General features: G+C 48.3%; 1 protein-coding gene across 4 annotated transcripts in view; it reads left to right on the top strand.

Annotated features, from left to right (window-relative positions):
• The window catches only part of GLIS1 (GLIS family zinc finger 1), a 221123-nt gene that overhangs the window by 111190 nt on the left and 83513 nt on the right, over positions 1-26420 (top strand). For all 4 annotated transcript variants that reach the window (XR_013448186.1, XM_078073123.1, XM_036075235.2 and 1 more), the window contains exon 3: positions 23324-23501. Coding sequence is in view for 3 of the 4 variants with exons in the window: in XM_078073123.1 (XP_077929249.1) it covers positions 23324-23501 (178 nt within the window). In the remaining variant the exon portion in view is untranslated. The remainder of the gene's footprint in view (positions 1-23323; positions 23502-26420) is intronic.

Consider the following 26420-nt stretch of genomic DNA (forward strand, 5'->3'; position numbering starts at 1 on the left):
TTATTGTAAGCCAGGCTGTATTCTCTAACCTGGGAGGTGATCAAAATAGGCAAAGTCCATGCCCTCAGAGAGTAGAAAATCAAAGATGTGAGCAAAGAAACAAGATGCTATTAACACTAAGTGCCATAAAGATGGTAAAAGAGGACAGCATGACCGTGAGGCTTCCAGGACATCAGGGAAGTCTTCCTGGATGAGGCGACATTCATGTTGAGACTTGAATGGTGACAAGAAACTGCTATACGGACCTGGGAGAAGAGAGGCCAGAAGATACAAAGCTCATGAGGTGTGCTTGAGGACAAGGCAGGTATCTTTGTTGGTTCAGGCTGCTCTAACAAAGATAGAGTGGACATTTCTCTCTCCCAGTTCTGGAAGCTGGAAGTCCCACATGCAGTGTCTGGGGAGGGCCTGCTTACTCTATAGTGGTTGCATATCACAGAGAAAGAGCAAGGATTGGGAATGGGGGATCCTCTCTAGGCTAGGGAGAGATGAATATTAACAGTAGGTACACAGTTAATGTTTGTTGAATAAATACTTGAGTAAATGAAGAATGAATGGATAATATGGCTTGCATATTGGGATTTGGTCCATACCTGGGCCAAAGGATAAATCTATGACTCTTATCATGATAGAGGATGGAGTCCAAGGTTACTGAAGTGGCCCACGAGGCGCTACCTACCCCAGCCCTGCTCATACTACTTCCTGGGCTTCTTGGTCCTAGCTCTGAAAACTCAGAACCTCCCAAATACTTGCTGCTGTTGCATGTCTCTGGCTGGATGGCGGTCCGTGCACTTTTGATGCTCTTCTTGTCCTGTCTTTCTGGCAAGTAATCTTTCAAGATTTAGCTTAAGAGTCATCTCTAGGAGGTTTTTCCAACTCCTTCCTGCTTACAAGCAAGAAAAAAAGGTTAATACAGGTATGTATCCAGACCTGACACTGCCAGAAGCTGGACTTGCATTTGTATTCTCTTTAGAACTTGCCAGCAAGAAGACAGTCCTTCAGTGGGTGTCCAGGTACCAACATACCAACAAGCCAGTGTTGCTAGAACCGCCCCTCCCCGTTATATTTTAATTTCCCTGATGACTAAAAATGTAGAGCATCTTTACATCTTCTCATGTGCATCGTCTTTCAAGCAGTGTCTATTCAAGTCCTTTGTCCATTTCTCAGTTGCACTGTCTATCCTTCTATTGCTGAATTGTAAGAGTTCTTTTTTTTTTTAAAGATTTTATTTATTTATTCATGAGAGACAGGGAGAGAGAGAGAGAGAGGCAGAGGCAGAGGGAGAAGCAGGCTCCCTGCTGCTCAGCAGGGAGCCCGATGCGGGACTTGATCCCAGGACCCTGGGATCATGACCTGAGCCGAAAGCAGATGCTTAACCATCTGAGCCACCCAGGTGCCCTGAATTTTAAGAGTTCTTTATGTATTCCAGATACAAGTCTTGCTAGATATATGAATTGGGAATATTTTCTCCCATTTTGTCTTACCTTTTCATTTTCTAAATGGTGTTTTTTAAGAACAAAGATTCTTTAACTTTGAAGCAGTCCAGTTTATCAACTTTTTTCTCTTATATTTCTTGCTTTTTGTGTTCTAAGAAACCTAGCCTGTCCCAAGTCGTACTCTCTTCTAGAAGTTTTATGGTTTTAGCTTTAAGTTTAGATTGATAATGCACTGTGAGTTGATTTTTGTGTATGATATAAGAGTCAAGGTTGTCTTTTCCATACAGTTATTCCGTTTTTCCAGAAACAGTTGCTGAAAAGACTTCTTTCTCATTGGTTTGTCTTGGCACCTTGGTAAAAAATCAGTTGTTCATAGTAGTGTGGGTTTATCTGTAGGCTTTCTATTTGTTCCAATGATCTGTATGTCTATTCTTATACCACCACCAGACTGTCTTAATGATTACTGTAGTTTTATAAAAAACCTTCAAATCAGATAGTCTAAATCCTCTGACTTTGTTCTTCATTTTTAATATTTTTTGACTATTCTAGGTCCTCAGTATTTTCACACATATTTTAGAATCAACTTGTCAAATTTTGCCAAAAAGCCTGCTGGAATTTTTATTGTGATGGCATTAAATTTATAGTCAGTTTGGATAGAATTGATGTCTTAACAATGTTGACTCTTCATCCATGAACATGGTGTCTCTCCCCATTTATTTAGGTCTTTTTTACTTACTTTTTTTTTTTTTAAGATTTTATTTATTTGTCAGAGAGAGAGCACAAGCAGGGGGAGTGGCAGGCAGAGGGAGAGGGAGAAGCAGGCTCCCCGCTGAGCAGGGAGCCCGATGTGGGACTTGATCCCAGGACCCTGGGATTATGACCTGAGCCAAAGGCAGTCACTTAACCGACTGAGCCACCCAGGCGCCCAGGTCTTTTTTACTTTCTGTCAGTGGTATTTAATAATTTTCAGTGTAAAGGGTCTTACACAACTTTTGCTAACCTTGTTCCTAAGCATTTTATGTTTTTTGATGTTACTATGTTATTGTGTTCCAAGAAACCTTTGCCTGTCCCAAGTCGTGCTTTCTTCTGGAAGTTTTATGGCTTTAGCTATAATTGAATTATTCCTTAAATTCCATTTTTTCATTATTTCCTCTAGTATATAGAATTATAATTTATTTTTATATGTTGACCTTGTATCCTGTGACATAGCTAAATTAATTTATTCTTTCTAAGTTTTTGATATTGGAGATTGCTTAGGACTTTCCATGTAAACAGTCATGTCATCTGGGAATAAAGAGTTATGCTTTTTCTTTTCTTAATATTCATGCTTTGCCTAATTGCACCAGCTAGGGCCTCTAATAAAATGTTGAATAGAAGTGATGAATATGGACATCCTTACTTTGTTCCCAATCTTAGGGAAAAGCATTCGATTTTTTGCCATAAAGCATGATGTTAGCTATAGTTTATCATTGATTTTGCTTCATTGAGGAAATTCTTTTCTATTCCTAGTATGCTGAGAGTTTTTATCATGAATAGGTATTGCTTTTTTTTTGCACCTGTTGAGCTGATCATATGACTCTTTTTTATCCTTTTGATTTAGTGAATTATGTTGATTGATCTGGAACCTTGCATTCTAAGGACCTCACTTGGTCATGATGAATTACCCTTTTTATATATTGCTGGGTTTGAGTCACTAATTTTTTAAGCGAATAGATAACCAATTTGATACACTTTAACTATAAATATGAAATTTTAAATAAAAGAGCAAGGAGTGATTTATAAACCATAAAAAGTCCTAAAAGATGGGTTAAGTAGTGAATACACTAAGAAGTCGCATACACAGCCCTGTCACAGTTGTGTGTTAGTTGCTAGAGATAAACAAACTCAAGTCAATAGGTTTCTTGAGAAATTAGCAAAAGAATCCCTTAAAAAAAAAAAAAAAAGGTAAGAGTTGGCAAAACTGAAAATGATACAAAATAATGATTTAAAAAAATGTGTATTAGTTTCCTGAGGCTGCTGTAGCAAATTACCACAAACTTAGTAGCTTAAAAACAACAGACATTTATTCTCTTACAGTTCTGGAAGAGTCTGGCATCAAGGTGCTGGCTCGGGAGGCTCAGGAAGAATCTGTTCTTTGCCTCCTCCCGCTTCTGGCGGCTGTTGGCATTCCTTGTCCTACAGCTGCACCGCCCCAGTCTCTGCCTCTGTGGGTATATTGTGTCCTTTCTGACTATTGTCTCTCATGAGGACGCTTCTCATTGGCTTTGGGGCCCACCGGGATAATCCAGGAAGATCTCCCCGTCTTAACTTCATTTCATCTGGAAAGACCCTATTCCCAATAAGGTCACATTCACACATTCCAGGGATTTGATGTGGACTTACCTTTTCAGGGGCCACTCTTCAACCTATTACACAGTGTAACTTTAGGATTTCCTGTATGAAACAATGATATTTGATTCCTGATAATGAAATAAACTGAATACTCAATAAGAAGACTAAATCAACTATGATTTAGTTGATTTTGACCAAGTTAATACTTTTAAAAAATGCTACTCTGAACACAAAAAGAAAACTTACTAACTCAAACTAAAGGCATCTCCTCCAACACAAATTGTCATCTTTATAAATGTTTAAAATAAACATGTTTGGGCTAACTGTTTGGGTAATTTGGGAATACAGCCATTTGGCGGAGTAATTTGTGGCTAATTGGCTTTTGATGAATTGGTCATTTGACACGTTGATTTTGGGCCAGTTGGCTCTTGGAGAATTGATGTTCGTCAAGTTGGACTGTCTCCCACATGGGCCTGGGGCTTGATGTCTGGGGCCAGGCTGTGAGGCCCACATGGGTGCCTGGCAGGCTAAGTGCTTGGTCCAGGATCCAAAGATCATCTTAGATCAGGAGGGGAGAATCCCAGAAGACCTGGCCGTCCCCCAGCCTTGGCCACCACTTCATCCTGAGACCCTGCTCCAGGCAATTTGGGAGCTACAAATAATAACAGAATGGGAGTGACCTTTGATTGACTGTGTGCTGGGCCCTGAGCTAAGCGCCTATGGGCATTGGACCCTCCCAGCAGGTGTGGGCAGCAAGCATGATCATCTGCATTCTACAGATAAGGGAAGGAAGGCTCAGAGAGTTTAGGTTACCTGGCCATGACCACACTGGCAGATGAGCGGCAAAGTGAGGATTCCAGACCAGGTAGCTTGGTCCATCTCTAAAGCCCATGCTATTAACCACTTGGTCAGAACGGATCAGATGCAGTCCTTGTCTTCAAGCAATTGCCGGCGCAGTCAGCTCATTCAAAAAGAATTTCCATGGGCCTCACTGCAGCCTGCCTCTTTCTCCAGATGAGGAAACTGAGTCCTGGACGAGGTGTGGGATTTGTGGAAGGTTGCCCAGCTGATCAGCATCATAGTTGGGATTGGAGCCAGGCGGGGCCTCATTCCTCCTCTCTGGGCCACCTCCACCTCCAGCCGTGCTCCTGGATTTCTCTACTCCTTTGTGTCCTTTATGTCGTCTCTGGAAGTGGGACAGACCCCAGAGGCCTCCCCGCCTTCCATCCCCCAGCCCTCCTTGTTTATGTCCACGTTAATGGGCCTTTGCAGGCTGGTCCAGCTGCCGGGTGTGAGCCAGCAAGCCACCTGGAGCTGCGTCTGCCGCAGAATGTTTACGGTGCGCGGAGCCGAAACGAAACAACATCCATCTTGTTGACTGCTCCCAAACACTGCACTCATTCATGGCCAGCCTGCTGACAGGGTCCCCGTGCTTGGCAGTGAGCTGCCACAACTCACCCGGCAAGACCTGGCAGTGAGCAGGGTGAGGAGGAAGCAGGCGGACCTTGGGGAACTCGTGTCCTAAGCCCAGGACCTCTGCCCATTTTCTGTCCACCCTGTTCTCTAGCCAGATACGCGTGTTAGGGTGGCACACTGCGACGCCAGGGTTGGCCCGAAGAAACGATGCTGGCATCAGAAGCACGGGCCAGAGCTAGGCACAGGCTTCAGGGAGGCCCGGGAGACCATCTATGTAACCATGAGGTGCTGAACGGTGGAGGCCGGCAGCCTGGCAGCTCGGCAGCCTGGAGGGAGCCTGGGCTCGACCCCAGGCCGAATCCCGGCACGGTCCTCATCACCTCCCAGACTCTTCATCTCTCCAGTGGGCTGAAGGATGACCTCTGTCTTGCAGAGCTGATGGGAGAATCTTTGAGATACGCTCGTAAACCAAATTGTTCCTATAAACATCTCATGGCTTCCAGGCTGCTCAGGAGAGTGTTACCCCCTCCGGCTGTCTTTAAGATCCGGTAGAAGGGAGGCGCCATGGAGGGAGTGCCTCACAGGGACTCCAGAGAACTGAGTCTGATCTGATGTGGCCATTGTCTTTGTGAACCTGGACAAGCCTTGATCTCTGTGGGACTCAGGCTCCCTTTTCTGTAAAACAGGAGGCTGAGATTAGATTATCTTTCCAATAGAAATTTTAGTGTGTTTTAGCCCTGACGCCTGACCTCAGAATGACTGAGGTATATGCCTCTTAGGATGTGTGTGTGTGCCCCCTGGGAATGTCCTCCCTGGGCCTGTGGCAGTCCTGCGGGTGGGGCATGAGATGGCCATTGTAACCCCAGCCAAGGGATTATTCCATACCTGGAATCGTCGGCCCTGGGCCCAGATCCCAGGCAGGCTTGTTTCTAGGTGTGTTAGGAGAAGTCACTTTACCTTCCTGGGTCTTGGTGTCCTCACCTGTAAAATGGGCTACTTGATCTCTCTAGCAGGATTGTTGAGAGGCTGACATGAAACATAGCACAGTGCTCTGCCCGACCGGGTCTGGACATAGGTTACATCACACATTAAGGGCTGTAGGAGAGGGACTCCCGGCCTTCCTGGGAGCAGCCGATCACATGGGAGAGGGTGGCAGGGTCAGGGCACGCTTCATTGAGAAAGGGTAAGGGAAGGAAGGTACGCTCCCTCGTCCTTGGGGGTGGGCGGCACTTCAGTCCCAGCACTGATCCATCCTGATGTCCTTTTCCATTTAAAGGTCCATGTCGGTCACCTGACCGTGGGCTCCTGAGGGAGCACCAGTGTCTGGCTCATCTCCATGTCCAGTACCCAGGCCTGGCACACAGTAGGAGTGTGGGGAGTGGGGGTGGGGGGGAAAGAGATGGATAGGTGCTGTTTTCAGTGCATTCCAGAGAAAGCCTTGGGTTCCTTTGGGAAGTGGCAGTCCTGCCAGGTAGTGAGGAGCCCCTAGTGTTAGGGCCTGGGGCAGTGGGGGAAGCTTGGGTCCTGTCCAAGACCAGCTCCTTGTCTGGGTCATGAGGCCTTTTGACAGGGGATTCAGAATGGCTCTCTGGGCCTAGAAAGAACACGAACGTTCAGAGGCGCCTCCAGTACACTTCCCTTATAGGAAAGGAAACTGAGGCCCAGGGGTTGGAAGCTGCCCCAAGACATGCAGTGAGTCTTCAGGGAAGCCTGGAATGCCAGGCTCTGCTTCCCTGCCCACGGGGGCCTTTCCTCGGACTCTTGACATGAAGTGTGAGAAAGGGGGTTGGCACTGAAGGCGGGGACCGCTGGACCAAAAGACACAGCACTGATCGTTTACTTTGAATGTGAACCTGCCTCCTCCCTGTGGAGGTGAAATGTAGCCTCATGGGCAGACTTTCTCTTCTGCAGTCCCAGCAGCCACGGGCGTCCTTGAGCGGGCCGCACTCCCTAGAGACCCCTGCAGCCTCCGAAGTCAGGGCGGGGCCCCCCAGAGCAGAGCCCCGGCCGGGCCAGCGCTGTGTCCACACACATCTCTACCACCTCACACAGGCCGGCTCCTGTTTGGAATGAAAACACTGCTAGGTGCTGCTTCCCAGTCCCTCAGACATGCTTGTGGAAATGCTCGTGATGTTTCCATCCCCCACCTCTCGGGGGAATCCGTGGGGTTCAACCAGGAAAGCTGTAATGGCTGGAGTGGGGTCTGCCCCAGGGGCTGCCTCTTAGAGAAAAGGTTTCCTGTCTCTCTTGTCTTTCTAGATCTGTCTCTGCGGGCAGCAGAGGTTCATGCGTCATTCAAGGCCTCATTCATGGATGCGTTCTCTTCTGCGTTTGTTCTTCAAACTTACACGACAGAGTGCAAGGGGGAGCTCTGCCGGGGACACAGGGCTGTGGGGGGGTGCATGCGTGGTGGTGGGGGGGCAGCACGGGCACAAGGGGACAAAGAACAGGGCAGGTCCTTGAGCAGATGGGCACAATCGCAGCAGGGAGTGGGTTGGGAGCCAGCAGGAGAGGGGCTTGAGCAAACAGAAGGTGCACGATCTTGTTTTCCTGGCTTAGAGAGTCAGAAGCCATCTTGTGGGTAATGGGGGCTGAGGAAGGTTAGGAGCAGGGGGAGGCTGGTCAGACTTTTGTGCTTTGGAAAGAGCACCGGAGTGGAGGGATTGCATTCAGGAAGGAGGGAAGACTGTCCTCCAGGTGAAAGATGTTGGTGGTTTGAACTGAGGCAAAGATGGGGGTGGGGGGGGACTGAGAGTGGTTAAGTGCAGGAGTGGGGGCTGAGGGAGAGAGCTGAGTTGGGGAACATTGCAGGAGAAGGGGAAAGTTTGGGGTGGGGGAGGAAAGGCATGGGGAGGTGAGCCCGGTCGCACAGTCTCAACCCCCCAGCCTCTGCTGATCACCAGCACCGGGGACTGCATCTGCCCTTTCTGGCCTGTCTCTCCCGGGGCTTCCCAGAGTCAGTCTGGCACACCCCCCCTTGTGTCCCCAGCCCCCTTCCCTGGGGACCCGCATGGAACCATGCGCCTGCCTTCTTGTGGGCCCTTCTGGGCTCAGGGCCGTGTGTCACTGGGTCCAGAAACAGACCCTGGGCTTCAAAGACATCAAGATGGGCCGGCCCTCGGTGTGTCCCAGCACCACAGAGTCCGACGCACTTGGCCGCATGGCTCTCCTGTACTCGCCTCACTGTGTGACTCTGGAGGAGACCTCGCTTTCCCCACCTGAAATCTGAGGAGTTGGCCAGGGTCAGTGGTTCACATCAGCGCTTCCTTTTTCTAACAGGGCCCTTTTTGTCCTGCCTCCTTCACTCTCCTCAAATGAAATTCATAGATAATGTAACCCGCCTGCACCCTAATTTTTTTTAAGTCCATATAATGTTTCAACTGTGTTATAAAAAAGAAACAAGGGGCGCCTGGGTGGCTCAATTCGGTTAAGCGTCTGCCTTCGGCTCAGGTCATGATCCCAGGGTCCTGGGATCGAGCCCTGCGTCGGGCTCCCTGCTCAGTGTGGAGTCTGCTTCTCCCTCTGCCCCTCCCCCTGCTCATGCTCTCTCTCTAATAAATAAATAAAATCTTAAAAAAAAAAAAAGAAACAAAAGGGAAGTAACTCCTAAGTAACGTGATTTTCCCTATGCGAGCCGAGGCACGACGTGCCGGAGGCGGGATGAGGTCGTCAGTTGCTGCACCTGCGTGCCGCATCCCGAACGGGCGGGCTACAGACGCACAAACAGCACAGGCTGAGTGACCGAGGTGACGTGATTCTCTGAAATGGTGAACAAGTCCTGGTCAGCTTCCAAACAAAACACAGTACAATCTTCCCTCAATTTACATCGGAGTTCCATTCCTGGAAAATTCAGTGTACATTAAAACCATGAAAAAAGTTGTTTATATGTAAAATGGGGCTATGTTCTAGGCGTAGCTGACCAGATTGCTCATTTACAGTTATTTTGGATGTCTGGAAGGGTACCCAAAAGTTAGTGGAGGGCTGACTCTCCCTGTGGGCCGTCCCGGGCTCCTCCACACTAAATGACAGTGGCTCCCAGTCATTGTGACCAGCAGAAAGTCCCCCAGTGACATTCAGTGTGCCCCCTGGGGTGGAACCCCCCCACCCTGGAGAATCTCTGTTGCAGTGATGCCCCTTGTGCCTGGTGGGTGAGGAGGCAGACTGGAACACTGGCTGCAGTTCCTCGGGGAGGGCAGAGGAGGAGAGCGGAAGCCCTGTGGGATAAGGCTAGTGAGGGAGGGCTTCCTGGAGGAGAGGCCCTGGGAGCTGTGTGGTTTCAGATCTGGGGTCCCAGGGTGGGGGATTTTTCAGAAGCCAAAGCACTTCTGTGACTTCCTCAGTAGGCTTTGCCGGCTTATCTGGCCATATTATGGAACAAATGATCTTTTTCATAGACTCTAAAACTGAGCTCCCCTGAGGGATGAGGAAAGGTCCCCTCTGCCTGTTCCGTGTTGTATCCCAAAATGCACCCTTCCCAGGAGGTGAAGGTGTCTTCCTGCAGGATGGTGGTATTTTCTCAGTCAGAACAACTGATCCTTCCCAGAGAGACCCGAGATGTCCTGAGTTGGAGGAAGGGGATTTTAAGACGTTGGCATCTCTCATCCCACCCCAATCCCCCACCCAGCTGCCTGGGGCTAAGCATTTCTCCCCATCATTATGTCTTCCTTCTTGTTTCATATACTTTTGAGCAGTAAGGGAAAAAAATCAACATGAGCATAGGAGTTAATTAGCTTGATGTAAAGGAGTTTTTTTTTTTTTAAGCCAAACATGAAATAATAAATATACGCCTCACATAAACATTTATGGTCCTGTATTTACTGAAAAAAAAAAAAAGACAGATGGAATATGTTTGTCTTTGAGAAGTTTTTATAGATTCAACAGCCATTTCCTCTGGATTTCTTGTCATCCCATTACTCTCAGGCTCTTTGGGGCTTGGATAAAAACAAACAGTTTTTGGTGATTATCACTGTGGCTCCCCGATGATTTGGGGCAGGCCGGGGCCTGTGTGGGCTCAGGGCACTCCAGGTAGTGATAGGACTTCTGATCAGAGTCGTAGGGGATTTTACAATCTCAGAACCAGGGACTCTCCTTATGGCTCATCTGTGATGTCACAGAAACTTAGAACTGTAGTCATTGAAATGCTTAGCTTTAGAAGAAATGCATCATCTCAGAAGGAGAGAATTAAGGAATTTTAGAATCCTGGATGCGTGGAAATTTCTCATTTTAAATTTTGGAATCTTGATGGCTCAGCATGAGAAAATGTAGAACCTGAGAATTCAGGAGATATCAGAGTTTATTAGACCCCCCTCTCCCCCCTCCATACTTATATATGCTAAATACCCACAGTGCTTTCTTCTGCCAGCCCTTGGGCCCGTGCTTTGTGCCGCCCCCTCCTCACTCAACCTGGAATCTTCTCTCACTCCTGGAGGGGCACTGTGGGTGCAGCCTTTCAGCCTTGCCCAGGGAAGGAGCTGGGAGGAGGAGGAGGAGAAGGAAGAACAGCAGCAGGGCAGGCCAGAAGGCTGCAAGACAGCAGGGGGAGGGCAGCGGTTCCTGCAGACTCACCATGACCAGAGGAAGCCCTGAGTCCTGAGGACATGCTGGGCAGCGCAGTTCTGTCAGCTGCCTTACCTCATGTGAACGTGCCTGTGCCCTGTAGGGCTCTCCTCTTCTGGAAGCCGTTAACAGGAAGGGTACCCAGAGGTCCCCTGGGCGCGCTCACAAGCCCCTGGCCTGCAAGGGCTGGTGGCGGGCGGGGAGGGAAGGGGTCCTGTTCACACACCAGTGCGCTGGGTGAGGGTCTGTGCCACGCGGTAGGGGTGGCAGATTAGCCCACCTCTATCTTTGGTCTATGCTCAAGGATGGATTTTGGCACAGTTTTTTATTATTAAAACAATAGGGAATATTTCAAAATGTGTAATAACAGAGTTTTTTTTTAATTATTAAAAAATTTATATAAGGTAAAATTTACGTTATGCGTGAGCGTGAATAGTTCCGTGAGTTTTGATAACTGCATAGTCATTACATGAGAAGTGGAGACACCATTATAATCAGCAATCAGGACAGTTCTCTTACCCCCAAAAAGAATGATGAGTTTAGAAAACATTCCTATAATGAAGCCACTGCTCTCCCTGCATCTACTCTTTTCCTTCTGAGGTCTTTTTTTTTTTTAAACACAAAGCTCAGACATGTCCCACACCGTAAGTCAGGTCTGGTTGCTCCTGCTGTCCTCCTCTGAGGGCTCCCTGCTGCATCAGTGTAAAACCCAGATCCTCACTGGGACCCCCAAGACCCTGCCCGTCAGGTCCAACTTCCTCATCACCTGTCTCTTTCACCCCTGCTCAATACAGCGACACTTGGACTTCTTGCGATCCTACCCTGGAGAACACTCCTACCTCAGGGCCTTTGTGCTTGCTGCTCTCTCTGTGTGAGTGCTCTTCCCCCTGGTTCCACCTGGCTCCTTCCTTCCCTTCCCTCAAGGCACTGTACAGACCCCTCTGACCTCTCTTCGCCATCCCCATCTCTCCGCACTCTCCAGCTTCTTACCCTTACTGTAATTCGCAACATTTATCCCTACTTGACATTATGATATATATTTATCTGTTTACTTTTGAAATTGTCTTCTCTCTTATCAACATGTAAACAACGTGAGAGTAGAGACTTATCTTTCTTGTTCACCCCTGCATTCCTGGTGACTGGTACCTAGACCACTTTATTTCTGCTGCCTAGTGCCCAGTCCTGACACATAGTAGGCATTCAGTATACATATGTTAAGGGAATGAATGAATAACATTTGATGTACATTTTACATCTGATATTAAAAGAAAATTTCCATTTTTTTATTTTTATTTTTTATTTTTTTATTTTTTTAAATATTTTATTTATTTATTTGACAGAGAGAGAGGCAGCAAGAGAGGGAACACAAGCAAGGGGAGTGTGAGAGGGAGAAGCAGGCTTCCCGCGGAGCGGGGACCCCGATGCGGGGCTCGATCCCAGGAGCCTGGGATCATGACCTGAGCCGAAGGCAGACGCTTAACGACTGAGCCACCCAGGCGCCCCGAAAATTTCCATTTTTTTAATGACTCAGGTTATTTTAATGTCTATGGAAGTTTGAATCCTGCTCTTTTCATTCTGTATAATTCTTATAAATACTTTACATTCTAATTAAAACCTTTAATAAATCCAGTAAAACCCCTATAAGATGCCTTGTGATGAGGCAAATTCATTTAAACATCATTGGCCCTGGCCTCTGCCCTCTTTCCAGCCTCTTCACAAATGGGGCAGGGAGAGTACATGTTTCTCTGGGGCTTACAGGGCATGCTGGCCTTAGGAACTGACTGCCCCATACCCATATGAGGCCTCTCAGTTCCTGTGTGTTGTGTGTTTTGTGAAAATGGGCTGTTTCCAACATATCTAATAAGTAAAAACTTCCCTCCCCCCCACATTAACTGGAAAAACCACCAAAAGTATGATTTTTATATTATGTAGTAACACAACTCTGCACTTTAATTGGAGTTTGGGGGCTACACTATTGTATTACGGTGGGGTTTTACTGTATTTTGTGTAATGGATGCAATTTCTGAGGACCCTTACTATAGTTTAACTAATCATTCTTTCTATTACTGGATATATAGACTGTCTTCTACTCTTTTCTATTATAAATGACCCTGAACTGATAAATGAAGAGATTTGTTTGTTTGTTTTAACAAGAATGCCCAGAGTGGTGAGAGTGCAGGGAACAGATGCTTTCCTATACTGCTGGTGGTATAAATTGATATATTCCTTCTGGAGAGCAGTTTGAACGGCAGGTAGCAAAATTCTTAAAATTATGCAAGTCTTTTGTCTCAGCAGTCCCACATCTGGGGATTTATTTTAAGGCTATAAATATGGGTGGACATAAAGACAGGTCTATAAGGACATTAATTACATGATAGTTTCTACTTTTAAACTTTCCTGAACAATCTTAATCCCAACTCTGGAGGAGAGGTTAAATAAAGTATGTATAACCATATAATGGAATACTATACAGTCATTAAAATTATTTGCTGGAAGGGGTTTTTTACATTTGGCTATACCAGATATGCTTGTATCAGACCTTTCCTCTAGAAAAAATATAAAACCAACTGTTTGAAAACATCAAAGGACTACGAACACATCCAGGGCTTGGAAAACCAACATTGTAAAGAGAAAAGTGCACTGATGTGGATCTGACACTGTGCCACTTCTTCCTTTCAGGTATTTGCCAGTTTGCAAATGGTGTAGAGCCAAGATTCAGAGAGCTAAACAGCTTTCTACAGCCTTACTTTGTTGGAGAGACAAAAACTGGAGTTTAGGTTACCAAGATAGGCAGCTCTGGAAGAGCCAAGATTCCATTGAGACAGGAAGTGGCGAAATGCAAGCCTAACATTCAGTATGTTGCTTTGCCTTTCAAAATATTTGTTGCTTCTTAAGTGGCACAGGCTAAGTGGCTGAGAGATGAGTATGGCAGTTAAGAGGTTGAGAAGCTAGGCAGAGCTTTCAACAGCCTCAAATTCTAGGAAGACAAAACTGAAGGTTATTGTCAACCAAGGAGGAGGAGCCCTGGCATTCCAAGCTTTTAGCTGGGGCCTCTGAAGGGCAGCATCCTAGGAGAAAGGATGAACAAGAACTAGAGCAACTTTTTCAAAGTCTTAAACCCAGCTTTGAAACAGCTAAAGCCTAAACTGGGTAAAGATGATCTTCCCCTCTTTTAACTTCCTATAAGAAGCAAAAGAAAATCCTCTCTTAGGAAGGTAACACCATCTGGAGCCTGTATAAATTTCACACACAACATTGGGCATTCAGTCGAAAATTAGCAGGGATACAAGAAGGCAGGACAAGGAGGGGGAAAAATCATGGTAAAAACAGACTCACTGGTGATCCATATTTTGGAGTTATCAGACACAAGATTTAAAATAACTGTGATGAATATATTCAAGAAAATAGATTACCAAATGGAGAATTTCAGCAGCTTCCTGAAAGCTGTAAGAAATCAACGAAAATGGAAATTTTAAAACTAAAAGAATAAATTTAAGAACTCAAAAGATGGATTTAATAGATTAGATACAGTTAAAGAGAAGATTAATGAATCAGAAAATAGGTTAGTAGACAATATCTAGACTGAAGCATGAGTTAAAAAAGGATGGACATTACAGAAAAGAGCATAAGAGATTCATAGAACATGGTGAAAAGGCCTAACATACATTGTTTCCCCAGAAATATAGAGGGAAGAAAATGGGCAGAAGTCATGTCTGAAGTGATAATGACAAGCAATTTTCCAAAACTGACAGAAAAACAGTAAATCACACATTTAAATAGACCTATGAATCTTAAGCAGGATAAATAAAAAAAAAAAAATCACACCTAGGCACATCTTAGTCACAGTCAGACAGCTGAGAACTAAACATAAAGAGAAAACCTTAAAAATAGGAGTGAGGGGAGCAATGTAGTATCTTGAAAGACATGGAGATGACTTTTTAATAGCAATGCTGAAATCCAGAAGACAGTGGAATGAATCTGTAATGTACTGAAAGAAGGTGACTGCCAACCTAGATTCTATACTCAGCAAAAATATCCCTCAAAAGTCAAGGTGAAAAAATAATATTTTCAGAGAAACAAAAATTGAGAGAATTCCTTGCCAGCAGACTTACAATTTTTTAAATATCTTCATGCAGAAGGAAAATGACTCCCATATGGAAGCAGGAGGAAGAGAAAACATTTGAATAGATAGAGACTATATAAAACATTGATAATATCTGGTGAGGTTTAAAAATATATGTAGAATTAAAATACACAACAAGAATAACCCAGAGAGAGAGACAGAGAGAGAGAGAGAGAGAGAGAGAGAGAGAGTGTGTGTGTGTGTGTGTGTGTGTGTGTGTGTGTATAGAGTCCTGAGGTTTTTGCACTTTTCAGGAGGTAGTAAATATACTTATCTGTATTAGACTGCAATAAGTCAAAGAAGGATGCTATAATTGCTGGAATAACTACTAATAATAAAATAATGTGTGTTTAGCAAGCTAATAAAGATAGAAAACGGTATGATAAAAAGTACTTGATTAACCTGAAAGAATGCAAAGAAGAAGAGAAAAAGAATATAGAGTAAGTAGGTGGGACAAATAAAATACAAGTAGTAAGATTATAGATTTAAAGCCAAATATAAGTTACATTAAATGTAAATGGTATAAATGGACTAAATCCTCAAAAACAAAGATTGTCAGAGTAGGTAAGAATTATTTTCTAGGAGAATATTGTATTAATAAGGATGCTTTTGGTTGTAAGTAACAGAAAACCCATCTGAGATAGGCTTAAAACACTATAGGAACTTGACTCTTCACACAAAAGGTTCTTGGTGCCACCAGTGCTGTGACTCAGTGTCTCTTTGGTTTATTGCCACTGTCTTCCAACCAGCTTCCCCTGGGATGACAAGTTGGTCTGTCAAGGCCTCATGCCTCCTCATTTGCATGTAGAGGAGGAGAAGCTGCTCTTTCCCCAGTCGTCAAACAGAAGTCCCAGGACTTGTATTAAACCAGCTTGTGTTACGTGCCCAGCTCTGAGCCAGTCACTGTGGCACTGTGGCTGGCAAGAGAACATCATGCTGGCGGGTTCAGGCTTCCACAGCCCACTCTGGGGTGGGGTTAACAAGAACGACAGGGAGAGCATCTCCTGGGTGCCTTGCGTTCTGTTGTAGGCACGTTACACGTGGTATATGAACCCATTTCAACTTCGTGAACTGGCACAGAGATGTTAAATCGTTTGACTTAGACAAGGGCACAGCTAGCTAGCGGCAAAACCAGGATTCCAGTCTAGTCAGTCAGGCCCCAGAATCTACACTCCCACCTGCTGTCTGTATGTGTCTCCTTCTCAAGCCCCGTAGAGAGATCTAGGAAATACGGGACCCTCTTAGGGAACAAATACTAGGTGTTATGGACTGGATGTTTGTGCTTCCCCAATCCATATGTGGAAGCCCTAACCCCCAGTATGACTAATTGGAGATGGGGCCTCTCTGGAAGGAATTAAGGTTAAATGAAGTCATAAGGGTAGGGCTCTGGTCCAATACAATTAGTGTCCTTATAAGAAGAGGTTGTATGCATTCCCTATCTCCTCCTCTCCTTCTCTCTCTCTCTCTGCATGCACTGAGGGAAAGCCACATGGGAGACGTAGTGAGAAGACCACCATCTACAAGCCAGGGAGAGAGCTCTCACCAGCAACCAAATCAGCAGGAATCTTGATCTTGGACTTCCTGCCTCCAGAACTGTGAGAAAGGAAATGTCTGTTGTTGAAGCCAGCCAGTCTATGGTGTTTTGTTATGGCAGCCCAATCAGACGAATACACTGGAAAAGCAATCACTGCATGGACTCTAAATCCCTTAATGATGTGGAGCAACGTCAGGCCAATGCTGCCTTCCAAGTCCGGGGGAGCTGGGCTTGCGTCTTGACTCCATCCTCTCCCAGCTGCATGACCTTGGACAAGTCAGTTACTCTTGCTCTGGAAGATGGCGTTAGTACTTCTGGCATGCAAGGAGCCTACTGTTGCTCAGGTTTCACTAGCCTGAGTCCCCGTAAATCTAGCTCAGCTTTAAAGGGGGAGTTTATAGAGTTTTTTGTGATGTGGGATAAGAGACGATGGGGGCCATAAGCCCAGTGTGAGGCCTTGAGCGTTGGGCTCTGTAGCTCCAGAAGCCTGCCAAGGTTACAGGCCCCCTGATGGCTGTGAATGCCCCAAGGCGGCTCCAAGATGGGGGAGGGGGCCTTGGCCAGCCCATCCCACCCAGGCTGTGGAGATGAGCACGAACCTGGCCGTCTGCCTTCCTGTTTCTCTTCTTTCGGAAGACCCCACCTTCTGCTGTTTGCCAGGCCTTGGGGTCTGCTGAGGAGGGGAGAGGGGACAGGGCAGCCCCGTGAGGCAAAAGGGGTCCTGCAGGGTGGTGGTAACGCAGGCTCTGCCTCTGCTGTGTGTCCTGAGAGAGCCGCTCGCTCTCCCTGGGCCTGAGAAGTGGAGCCCCTTGTCTCCCACTGTGTGGGACCTGTGGCGTTCCTCCTGCCCTGGCCCAGCCCTGCTACGACTCAGAGGGAAGAGCTGAGGCCCGGAGAGGGGCCCGAGGCCCTGCTGTGCATGACGGAGGCTGCAGAACCCAGGCTCAGACTCCAGACCCCGTTAGCCCGAAGTTGCCCTTCTTTGGCCATTGATGTGCACCACCTGGGAGCACACACCTCTGTTCCTGGAGGCCCAGCCCGCAGAGCCTGATTATGTCTCCTCTGCCTGTCAAGAAAGCAAAACGGAGGGGCCTTTACGGAGATGCTGACTCTGCACCAGACCCCATGCCTCTACGTACGGGAACTCATTTAATCCTCACAGCCGTGTTTGGGAGCTGGGAGTCTTATCCCTGTTTTACGTATGAAGAAACTGAGGATCAGAAGGGTGAGGTAGCCCATCTAGGGTCAGACAGCCAGAAAGTTAATGGTAGAGCCAAGCCTTCAACCTAGCTGTGTGTGTAACAAAAGCCAGTGTCTGGCATATGGTGGGCATGAAAATTAACTTGGGATAGTCCTCCAGCCACCCACCTTCCCAGTGCTTCCAGGTATCTACTGTGGGCCTAGCCGTGTGCTAGGATGGAGGGGGGAGATCCCCGAGGGGGCCCTGGTGTCTACAGAACCTGTTTCCTGGGCGGCCAGGTCAAACCTGTTCCTCATCTGGGTCCCTGTTTTCTGTATGTGAAGTAGGTTGGACAGAATCATGTCTCAGGATGCACCGACAGTTAGCAGCTCTGGGGTTCCATAACCTCTGTCCTGAAGGAGTTCATAGACTTGTGGGGGAGGCAGGGTTTTAACTGCCCTTAACAGCATCGACGTGGTAGTCCAGAGTATTACAGCCTTGATTTTGTGGTGATGTTGTGGAGATTTAGAAATAAAATATTTCAAGTATTTGGCTGTGCCAGGTGGGCATAAGGTGCACCTGGAAGGGCAGCCAGCCACAAGGACTTCTGGGAGCTGAGGTGGGGGAGCTCAGGGAGGGCAGGGAAGGTTCCGGAAGGAGATGCACTTCTACCAAGTTCTGGGGGCCCAGAGGAGTTTGGGAGGTGTCAGGCCGTCCTCATTGGACGGGCAAGGATGTGTGTAGCATAGCAGCAAAGCATTGTGGGAGTGCAAGATAAGGCCCAGGGGGAGGGGTGAGGCCAGGCTGTGAGGGCCCCCCGCCCCCAAGTCCGGCTGAAGACACTTCATTTATTGAGTGCCTGCCAAGGGCCAGCCCCGCATTCAGTGTCTGACAGTAGTTTTCACCTCATCAACTCTACCCTCTAAAATTCTCCCCAGTTTGCGGATGCAGGAAGGTATGATAGTTTCGGATTTGGAATTTCTGCCTTTGTGAGGGCAAAAACCCTGTCTCTAAATACTGCACCAGCTCAGCTGTTGGCAAATTACAACCCCAGAATCAATGAGCTGTTCTTCTAGATTGAGTTTTATTGAAACAGAGCCCCATTCCTCTGTTTACATGTTGTCTGTGGGTGCTTTTCACTGGTGAGTTGTTGTGGCAGAGACTCTGTGGCCGCAAAGCCTACAATATTTACTGTCTTGCCCTTTACAGAAAAAAGTTTGCCAGATTAAAAATGTCTGCTAGACTAGAGAGCTGAGTCAGAAGATTCGGTGTGAGTCGGAGCCCTATACTTGCTGTGTGAGCTTAGGCAAATTGCTTGTCCTCTCTGAGCCTGCCCGGCCAACTCTTGGGGGTTGCAGTGGAACTCGTAGGTGACGGCTGCAAGACGTTTTGTAGACTGTAAAGTGTTGTACCTATCACCAGCTTGGCACTGGGTGGGCACTAAAAATCTGCTTGTGGGTGAACGAGGAATAGTCACTGTGCAGGCCTTCTAGATCTGGCTGCTGCCTGCTCCTGGAACGGCAAGGAGATGGCATCTGGACCCGAGATGCTGAATGCATCATTGTTCTCCTCATGCAGACTTGGCAGGTTTGAGCATAAATTAAAATTCTTGTGGGGAGTCACCTTATATGTGGTACCTCTTTATAGCCAAGTCATTACGGTAATTTGCAAAAGTCTCTGGTGTGTAACTGGAGTCCTTTGCTTCACATTTGCTGGCTGTGACCTCATTCAGGCTGCCTGGTCCTGCATTTGGTGACCCCTGAGCCTTGGGGACTTGTCCTTCTGAGCCTGGCCGCAGGGTGATCCAGACCTGACCTTCCGGGGATAGAATGCTGGGCCTTGCTTTGCACAGGGATAAATAGGAGAAATCGTTATGGTTATCATCCTCATGCCTTTTCAAGTGCTTACTGTGAGCTGGGCACCATGCCAAAGGCATTGTGTCCGTAATCTCACGGGTTTGTCCTTACAACCTGAGTAGCTATTATCACCATTTTATAGATTAGAAAAAAGAGACTTCAAGAGGAAAGTAAACCAAACCCTTACCTAGTCCCGGGGGTGCCAGTCAGGCTCTGCTGGGGGTTTGCTGTGTGACCAAGACAGGTCCTTTCCTTCTCTGAGTCTCGGTTTCTTCGTCTATTAATTAAATGGATGGGCAGGCAGTCCCAGCCCTGACATTCCAGAATTTCTCACTAACTTGTAAAACTGAACATAGGACTCCCCCACCCTCCAGTTCTCCAGAGAAGCTTCACATGCATGAAAGCTCTTGGCTGCAGTGTTGCAGGGGGAGACATGGCTGCTGGGGAGACGTGGCCCCTTCCTGGGGCACCCGCAGCCTGCCTCAGGGCAGCAGGGCCAACGTGCCCCTCTCATTCCTCAGCCTCTGTAGAGAAAGATTCCATCCTTGCTCCGCGGAGATGGAGAGTGAGCAAGGGTGGGTTCTCTGATGCCTCTGGGGACAGAGAGGCAAGATGCCAATGGGCGGGAGGGCAGTGGCAGGTCTCCTGGCTGACTTGGGCCTGTGGTGGGCAGTGGTGACAGTGCCCACATCTTTCTAGTGGTCGCAGCGTCTCTGGGGCACATGTTAATAGCCTCTGGTTTTATTTCCAGCCTTTGAGAAAGCAGGTGGCCCAGGGAAGGGTCTGGTATGGGCTTTGGGAGCAATTGCCATGAAACCTGGGACAGTCCCTTTGCCAGCTCTGATGCTTACATCCTTCTAGAAGTTAGGGAAGCTGATGGATTTTTATCTAGGATGCTATGAGGACCACACAAGACAAGGGCCTGAATGAGCTTGGAGCCCCGGCACTGTCAAACTGTGCCCTGAGGGGCTCTGTCGCTCCTCCCTCCAAGAGCTGGCTTGTTTATTTATTGTAGGAAGACCTCTTACTATATCCAGGGAGAAGAAGCCAGTGGGCCTCAATTATTTGCTGGGTAATAACTATTTTTTCCCATGGAGGTGATGGGTTTGCATCTCAGGTGTGTCCCTTGCTCCCTGTGTGACCTTGGGTAAACCACTAGACCTCTCTGAGCCTTCATGTGTTTGTCTGTAGATGGAGTAGTCTTACGCATCTGGCAGAGCTGTCCTAGAGACTGAGAGGTTTAGGAGTCATTGTAATGGTTGTTTGTACTTTGACCTCCCCAAAGGTTCCCCAGCATGATCTTCATTGGAGTCAAAGGTGGGGATGCTTGTTTGGGGATCCCCAGTTGCTCATCAGTTGCCTGAGAGGCAGCAGGACAGGACCTAGGCTTTGAAGCCCGAGAGATGTGGGTTTGAACTGTGGCCCCACCTCTTTTAGACCCCTGAGCCTGATCAGAGGCACCTAATCTCTCCAACCTTCCATTTTTCTCATCTGAAAAATGGCTAGAATGAGCCCACTGCACAGAGATGGACACTTAGAAGGATCGATGTGGCTGGTGCCTAGGAAGGGCTTGATAAATGCTGGGCTCCCAGTGCCTTTCTGGGGGCCCACCTTCCCTCGCTCTACACATCCTCCTTAGGTGAAGTAAGTAACCCAGAGGCCCCCAGTGGGTCTGGTGGGTTTTTGAAGGATGCTCAGAACCACCTCCCTGACCCAAAGATTCTGGGAGAAAGACCCTGGCAGAACAGCCCCATGTGATGATTAAGCTCTCTTTGCTCCAAATGCTATTAATGGTCATAAAATTATCCACAGTTTTCTGAGGCCCAGGCCCAGGGTTTGCCTCAATGGGACAATAAAATCGCATGCAGAAACGATTTGGAACAGGGAAAGACCGCCAAGCTGAGACGGAGCTAAACGAGCGGCAGCCTGCTCTCATTAACTCAGGCCGTTCACATTTGTTACCAGGGATTTCTTTTTAATTAAAAAACAACCAAGTTATTAAAAAATAAGCTTGTGAGGGGCTGGCCCAGCAGCAGCCAGGGCCAGCGGGAGTGAGCGTTCCTTGCAGCAGGAATGAGCCGAGGGCCCGGCCGGGGAAGGTGAGGGGGGCTCCTGAGCGAATTTTCATCCGTACCTTCTGGAGCAGGCTCGCCTGTGCCTGGGAAAGCAGAGGCTCCTCCGAGCCCCTCCCCTGCCCTGGGACAGGGCATTTGCATTCCGCTTTGCAAACTGTACTGTGCTCGGCAGGTGGATGCCTGGTGCCTGTCAGAGCTGTGGGCACACGGCGAGTGAGCCCTGAGTGTCGGGCCTCCTGGGCGGAAGGGCCTGCCTCTGGGTTGGGCTGGAATTAGGGTTGGTGGAGGTGGATTCCTTGAGGATGGGGTCAGGATTTTGTCTAAGACGCCACTTTTTGTTACACAGCAATTCAGAACTGGGGTTTGGGTCTGACAGACCTGAGCCCGAGATCCAGCCCAGATTCTTACTAGTGGTGTGATCTCAGGTGAGTACCCTAAGCTCCCTGAGCCTCTGCCTTGTCTCTACAGTGAGGATGACCTCCCTCAGAGGGCAGGGCGGGGGCTCCAGGGAGACAGTGGTGAAAACCACCAGCCTGCACCCAGCGCCTGCGCGTCCTGCTCGGCGAAGGTGCTTCTCCTGTGATTCTCCTCATCCTCAGTCTTGGCGGCTAGTCCGGACCTGGTGTCAGCTCTTTGCTCAGCTTAATGGCTCATCCTGCTCAGAGTGGACGGTACCTGGACGATGCTTGAGCCTATTAATAATGCTTTATGACATCTGTCGGACACTTCGTGCTTTCCCAAGTGCTGTTTGACAGCGAGGACAATTTCCATTCTTGGAGCACACCTGCGAGTTGCCAGTACTGTGCTGGGGGCTTTGCACCTCAGCTCTCAAAACCTCACGGCATCGCTGGAGACGTGACACGGCTGTCCCCATTGTACACCTGGGAGCAGAGGGTCAGCCTCGGGGGGGAATTTGTTCAAGGCACAGACTTGCTTGGGGGCAGTCTGGGCTCACACCGAGGTCCATCAGGCCCCAAAGCCCATGTCTTCACTCCTTAAGGTTATTGCTGCCAGGTGCTAGGACAGAAAGCCTAAGAAGATAGTGTCCAGATTCACCCACGTCACGCTGTAGAAGAGAACGCTGAAGCCCAGAGAGGGGAAGTAGCTTATTCCAACTATGCCGAACAGTTCTGGTACACTTTATACAGACTTTCTCAGGGTTTTCATTCCCATCTTCTCCCCCAGTTAGTCTTCCTAAGAACCCCGTCACTGGGCATGGCAGGGCATACGACAGTTAGGCTGTCAAAGAACCGTGGAGAATACGGAGCTGTGAATAACTGTGTACCGTGTTTCTGTGGTGTAATGCAATCTGGGAAATAACGCCGATTGAGCTTTGGTAATAACAAGAGCAGATGGTGTCTAGTGAGAACCTACTCTGTGACCTACGACGTCCACGCCGCTCACCAGCCTGCTGAGCAGTGCAGCCCCAGCACGTGTCCGTGAGCCTTGTCAAACAAGTGTTTGGTGACCAACGTGAGGGTCAGTCTGAAGGCAGGAGCTTGTCCGCCCGGTTCGCCAGTGTCTCCTGCCCCGACCAGAGTGTTGGTACATCGTAAGGGTTCAGTGTTCGTGTAACGGTCATTCAGCCGCGGGAGCTCAGCATCCGCATCTGAGTATTGGGGATTTTGCTCCTGATCCCGCTGGTGATTATGGAAATTAAATAATGGATCTTGGTGCCTTGAATGCAGCAGGGCTTCAGTGAGTGTGGGCTCAAGGCTGCTGTGTCCCACCCTGTGCCCTAATGACTGCCCTCTCCCTGCCCCCCTCTGCAGGCTGTCCCCACTCATGTTCTTTCCTCTTCCTGTCTTTCTTTGCATAGTGAACGGGAGCTACGGCCACTGCACCCCAGGCTCAGACAAGAGCCTGCTGGACCTGGACCTTGCGGAGGGCCCCGGCCCCACCTGCCGCCAGGGCCTTTTTCTCCCTGCGGGCACCCCACCACCCCGGGGCCAGCCCCCAGCCTGCGAGAGGCTCCTGCATTTCCCCCACCCTAGCAGGTATGTGCTCCATCCTCACCCATCAGCTGCCTTCTGTGGATGCTTCCTGAAGGCCAACACCAAGGGCCTCCGGACCTCATCTAGTCTGCCTCATTGTGGGATACACAGGGAACCTGAGGCACGAGAGGGCCAGGGACCAGCCAGAGGCCAGTAGCACAATGACGGCTGCCTGGTCTAGGCCTTGAACCCCCCACATTGCAGTACCTCATGAGAGACAGAGATGGTTTTATTGAGGTAGGTTTCCCCATTGCAGAAGCTGAGGTGGCTTGTCACAGAGAATCAGTAATTTCAGAAGAGGAAGATTCAGGGGTGGGATGGGGAAGGAAAACCCAGCTGAGGGTGCATACACATTGTAGTGCCAAAGCCTGGACCATTCAGAGCGTGGAGAGGGGTTCCTCCACCTGGGGCCATCTCCTGCACTAGGAAGCCAGACCTCCCAGAGCCCTGCCGGGTGACCCTCATTCGATGCTTGCACATTTCCAGTGATGTCCACTTGTGGACAGAGGTTCTATCGCATTGTCTGGCAGGCTGGAATCTGCGTCCTGTGGCTCTCCTGGGGTCCCAGCTGTGCCTCTGTGCCCTCTGGTCTGCTGACAGGCAGACGTCAACCACGGGCAGACCTCTGTGCCCCCGGCTCAGCCCCTGAACCTCACTGCCTCGGCAAAGGAAGCAGGGCTCTCCCCAGTGGAGCTTACTTTCCAGTGAGAGCTTCAGGTGAGAGAGAGGAGTACATAGCAGGATGCTGATTCTTCCCACACAGAGCCAGTTTCCTTTGAAAATGTAGAATCCCTGAGACCTTTGGTGATACTAGGGAGCCTTCTGACTTACAGGAGTGTTAGTGTGCGCGAGCTGCCTGGATACCACAGCCCAGTTGCTAAAACAACAGAAATCTATTTTCTCACAGTTCTGGAGGCTGGAAGTCCAAGATCACGGTGTCCCCAGGTTTGGTCTCTCCTCAGGCCTCTCTCCTTGGCTTACACATGGCCACCTTCCTGTGGTGGCCTTTCCACTGTTTGCACGCTCTTCATCTTATAAGGACACCAGTCATACTGGATTAGGGCCTCACCCTTACAACCTCATTTAACCTTCATTACCTCCCGAAAGGCCCTATCTCCAAAGACCATCACACGGGGGGTTAGGGTTTCAACATACACATTTTGGAGGGACACAATTTAGTACGTAACAAGGAGCGAGCCTCTTAGCTTCGAGCTGTACTTTCGGTGACAGTCCAATGCATTTATCTGCTTGATTATTCACTGAGCCTCCGCCGGCAGCATCTGGTTCCTCCAGGGAAATTCTTTCTATCTCAGGGCAGAAGCTATGCTAACCCAGGGAAAGCTAAAGCAAGTGGGTTTTTATTTGTTTATTTACTTTTTAATTTAAATTCAATTTAGTTAACACTTAATGTATTATGAGTTTTAGAGGTAGAATTGAGTGATTCATCAGTTGCATACAACACCCAGTGCTCATACTTCAAGTTCCCTCCTTAAAGCCCATCCCCCAGTTACCCCATTCCCCACCCCCCCTTCCCTCCATCAACCCTCAGTTTTGTTTCCTAGAGTTAAGAGTCTCATGGTTTGCCTCCCTATTTTCATCTTATTTTATTTTCCCTTCCCCTACATTCATCTGTTCTGTTTCTGAAATTCCACATATGAGTGAAATCCTATACTTGTCTTTCTCTGATTGACTTGTTTCGCTTAGCATAATACACTCTAGTTCCATCCATGTCCTTGCAAATGGCAAGATTTCATTCTTTATGATAGCTGAGTAGTATTCCATTGTATATATGTATACCACATCATCTTTATCCATTCGTCTGTCAGTGGACATCTGGGCTCTTTGCATAGTTTGGCTATTGTGGACATTGCTGCTATAAACATTGGGGTGCAGGTGCCCCTTTGGATCACTATGTTTGTGTCCTATGGGTAAATACCTAGTAGTGCAATTACTGGGTCATAGGGTAGTTCTATTTTGTTTTTATACAGATGATCAGAAGTATGTGTCATTTTGAGAATTCAGAGCGTAAGAGAGCCTGTGCCTAGAACCCATACCTAGAACCCCACGCCAGCATCATCCTGAGCTACTGCCATTTCTGCTGCTGATCTGGCACCGTCACGCTCCCTCATTTTCCTAAAGCAAAAGAGGGCTCCAGCCCCTGTCCCCCACCCAGTCAGTCCCTGTCCCTTCCCCTTCCCACTGGATTGCCTTGTGTTGGGGACTCCTCTCCTGCTGCCCTGTCCTCTAGCCCCCAGATCCACTGCCTGGGTTCCTGGAGTCCTCCTTGCCTCCAGCCCAGCTTTCTAATGCTAATAAAAATCCCTCCCACTTTGCAGGGACCTGCTGCCTGTGCACATCTCTCATTTAATCGTCACCACCAGTAAGTGACAATCCTGGAGTGCTTGTACTTGCCACAGAGGAGGCCAAGCACTTACCATGTTAGCACTTCACTCAACTCCCATCTGTCAGAGGGTGGGGAGACGGAGGCAGAGAGGCCACAAAACTAGCCCGAGGTCACCCAGCAAGGGGTGAGAGTTTCAAGTAACTTCAGCAATACCCTGATTTTGTCATTTCTGTGCTGAAAATGACTACCCACCAGCACTGTTGTCAGTAGAATGTATTATTACATGCAGTTTGAGGCCTAGCTCCATCACTGACTTTCTGGGTGACCTTGGGCAAGATGCTGACCCTTTCTGGGCCTCGTCTTCTTACGTGTAAGATGAGGATAGGAACAGAGTACACAGGCCCCCAGTAGTATGGGAAGGCACCCTGAGATCTGGCCCCTGCCTGCCCACCCGTCATGCTGGCCTTCTGGCCTTGGGCCCAGTGGGCCACACACTTTCACATCTTCATGCCTCAGCCTTCAGAGCCCACACCGCCCACCACCTTGGTCTCTTATGTTTGCCAGAACTCTGCCCACCC

Source organism: Halichoerus grypus, chromosome 5, assembly GCF_964656455.1.
Source record: "Halichoerus grypus chromosome 5, mHalGry1.hap1.1, whole genome shotgun sequence".
NCBI lineage: Eukaryota > Metazoa > Chordata > Mammalia > Carnivora > Phocidae > Halichoerus > Halichoerus grypus.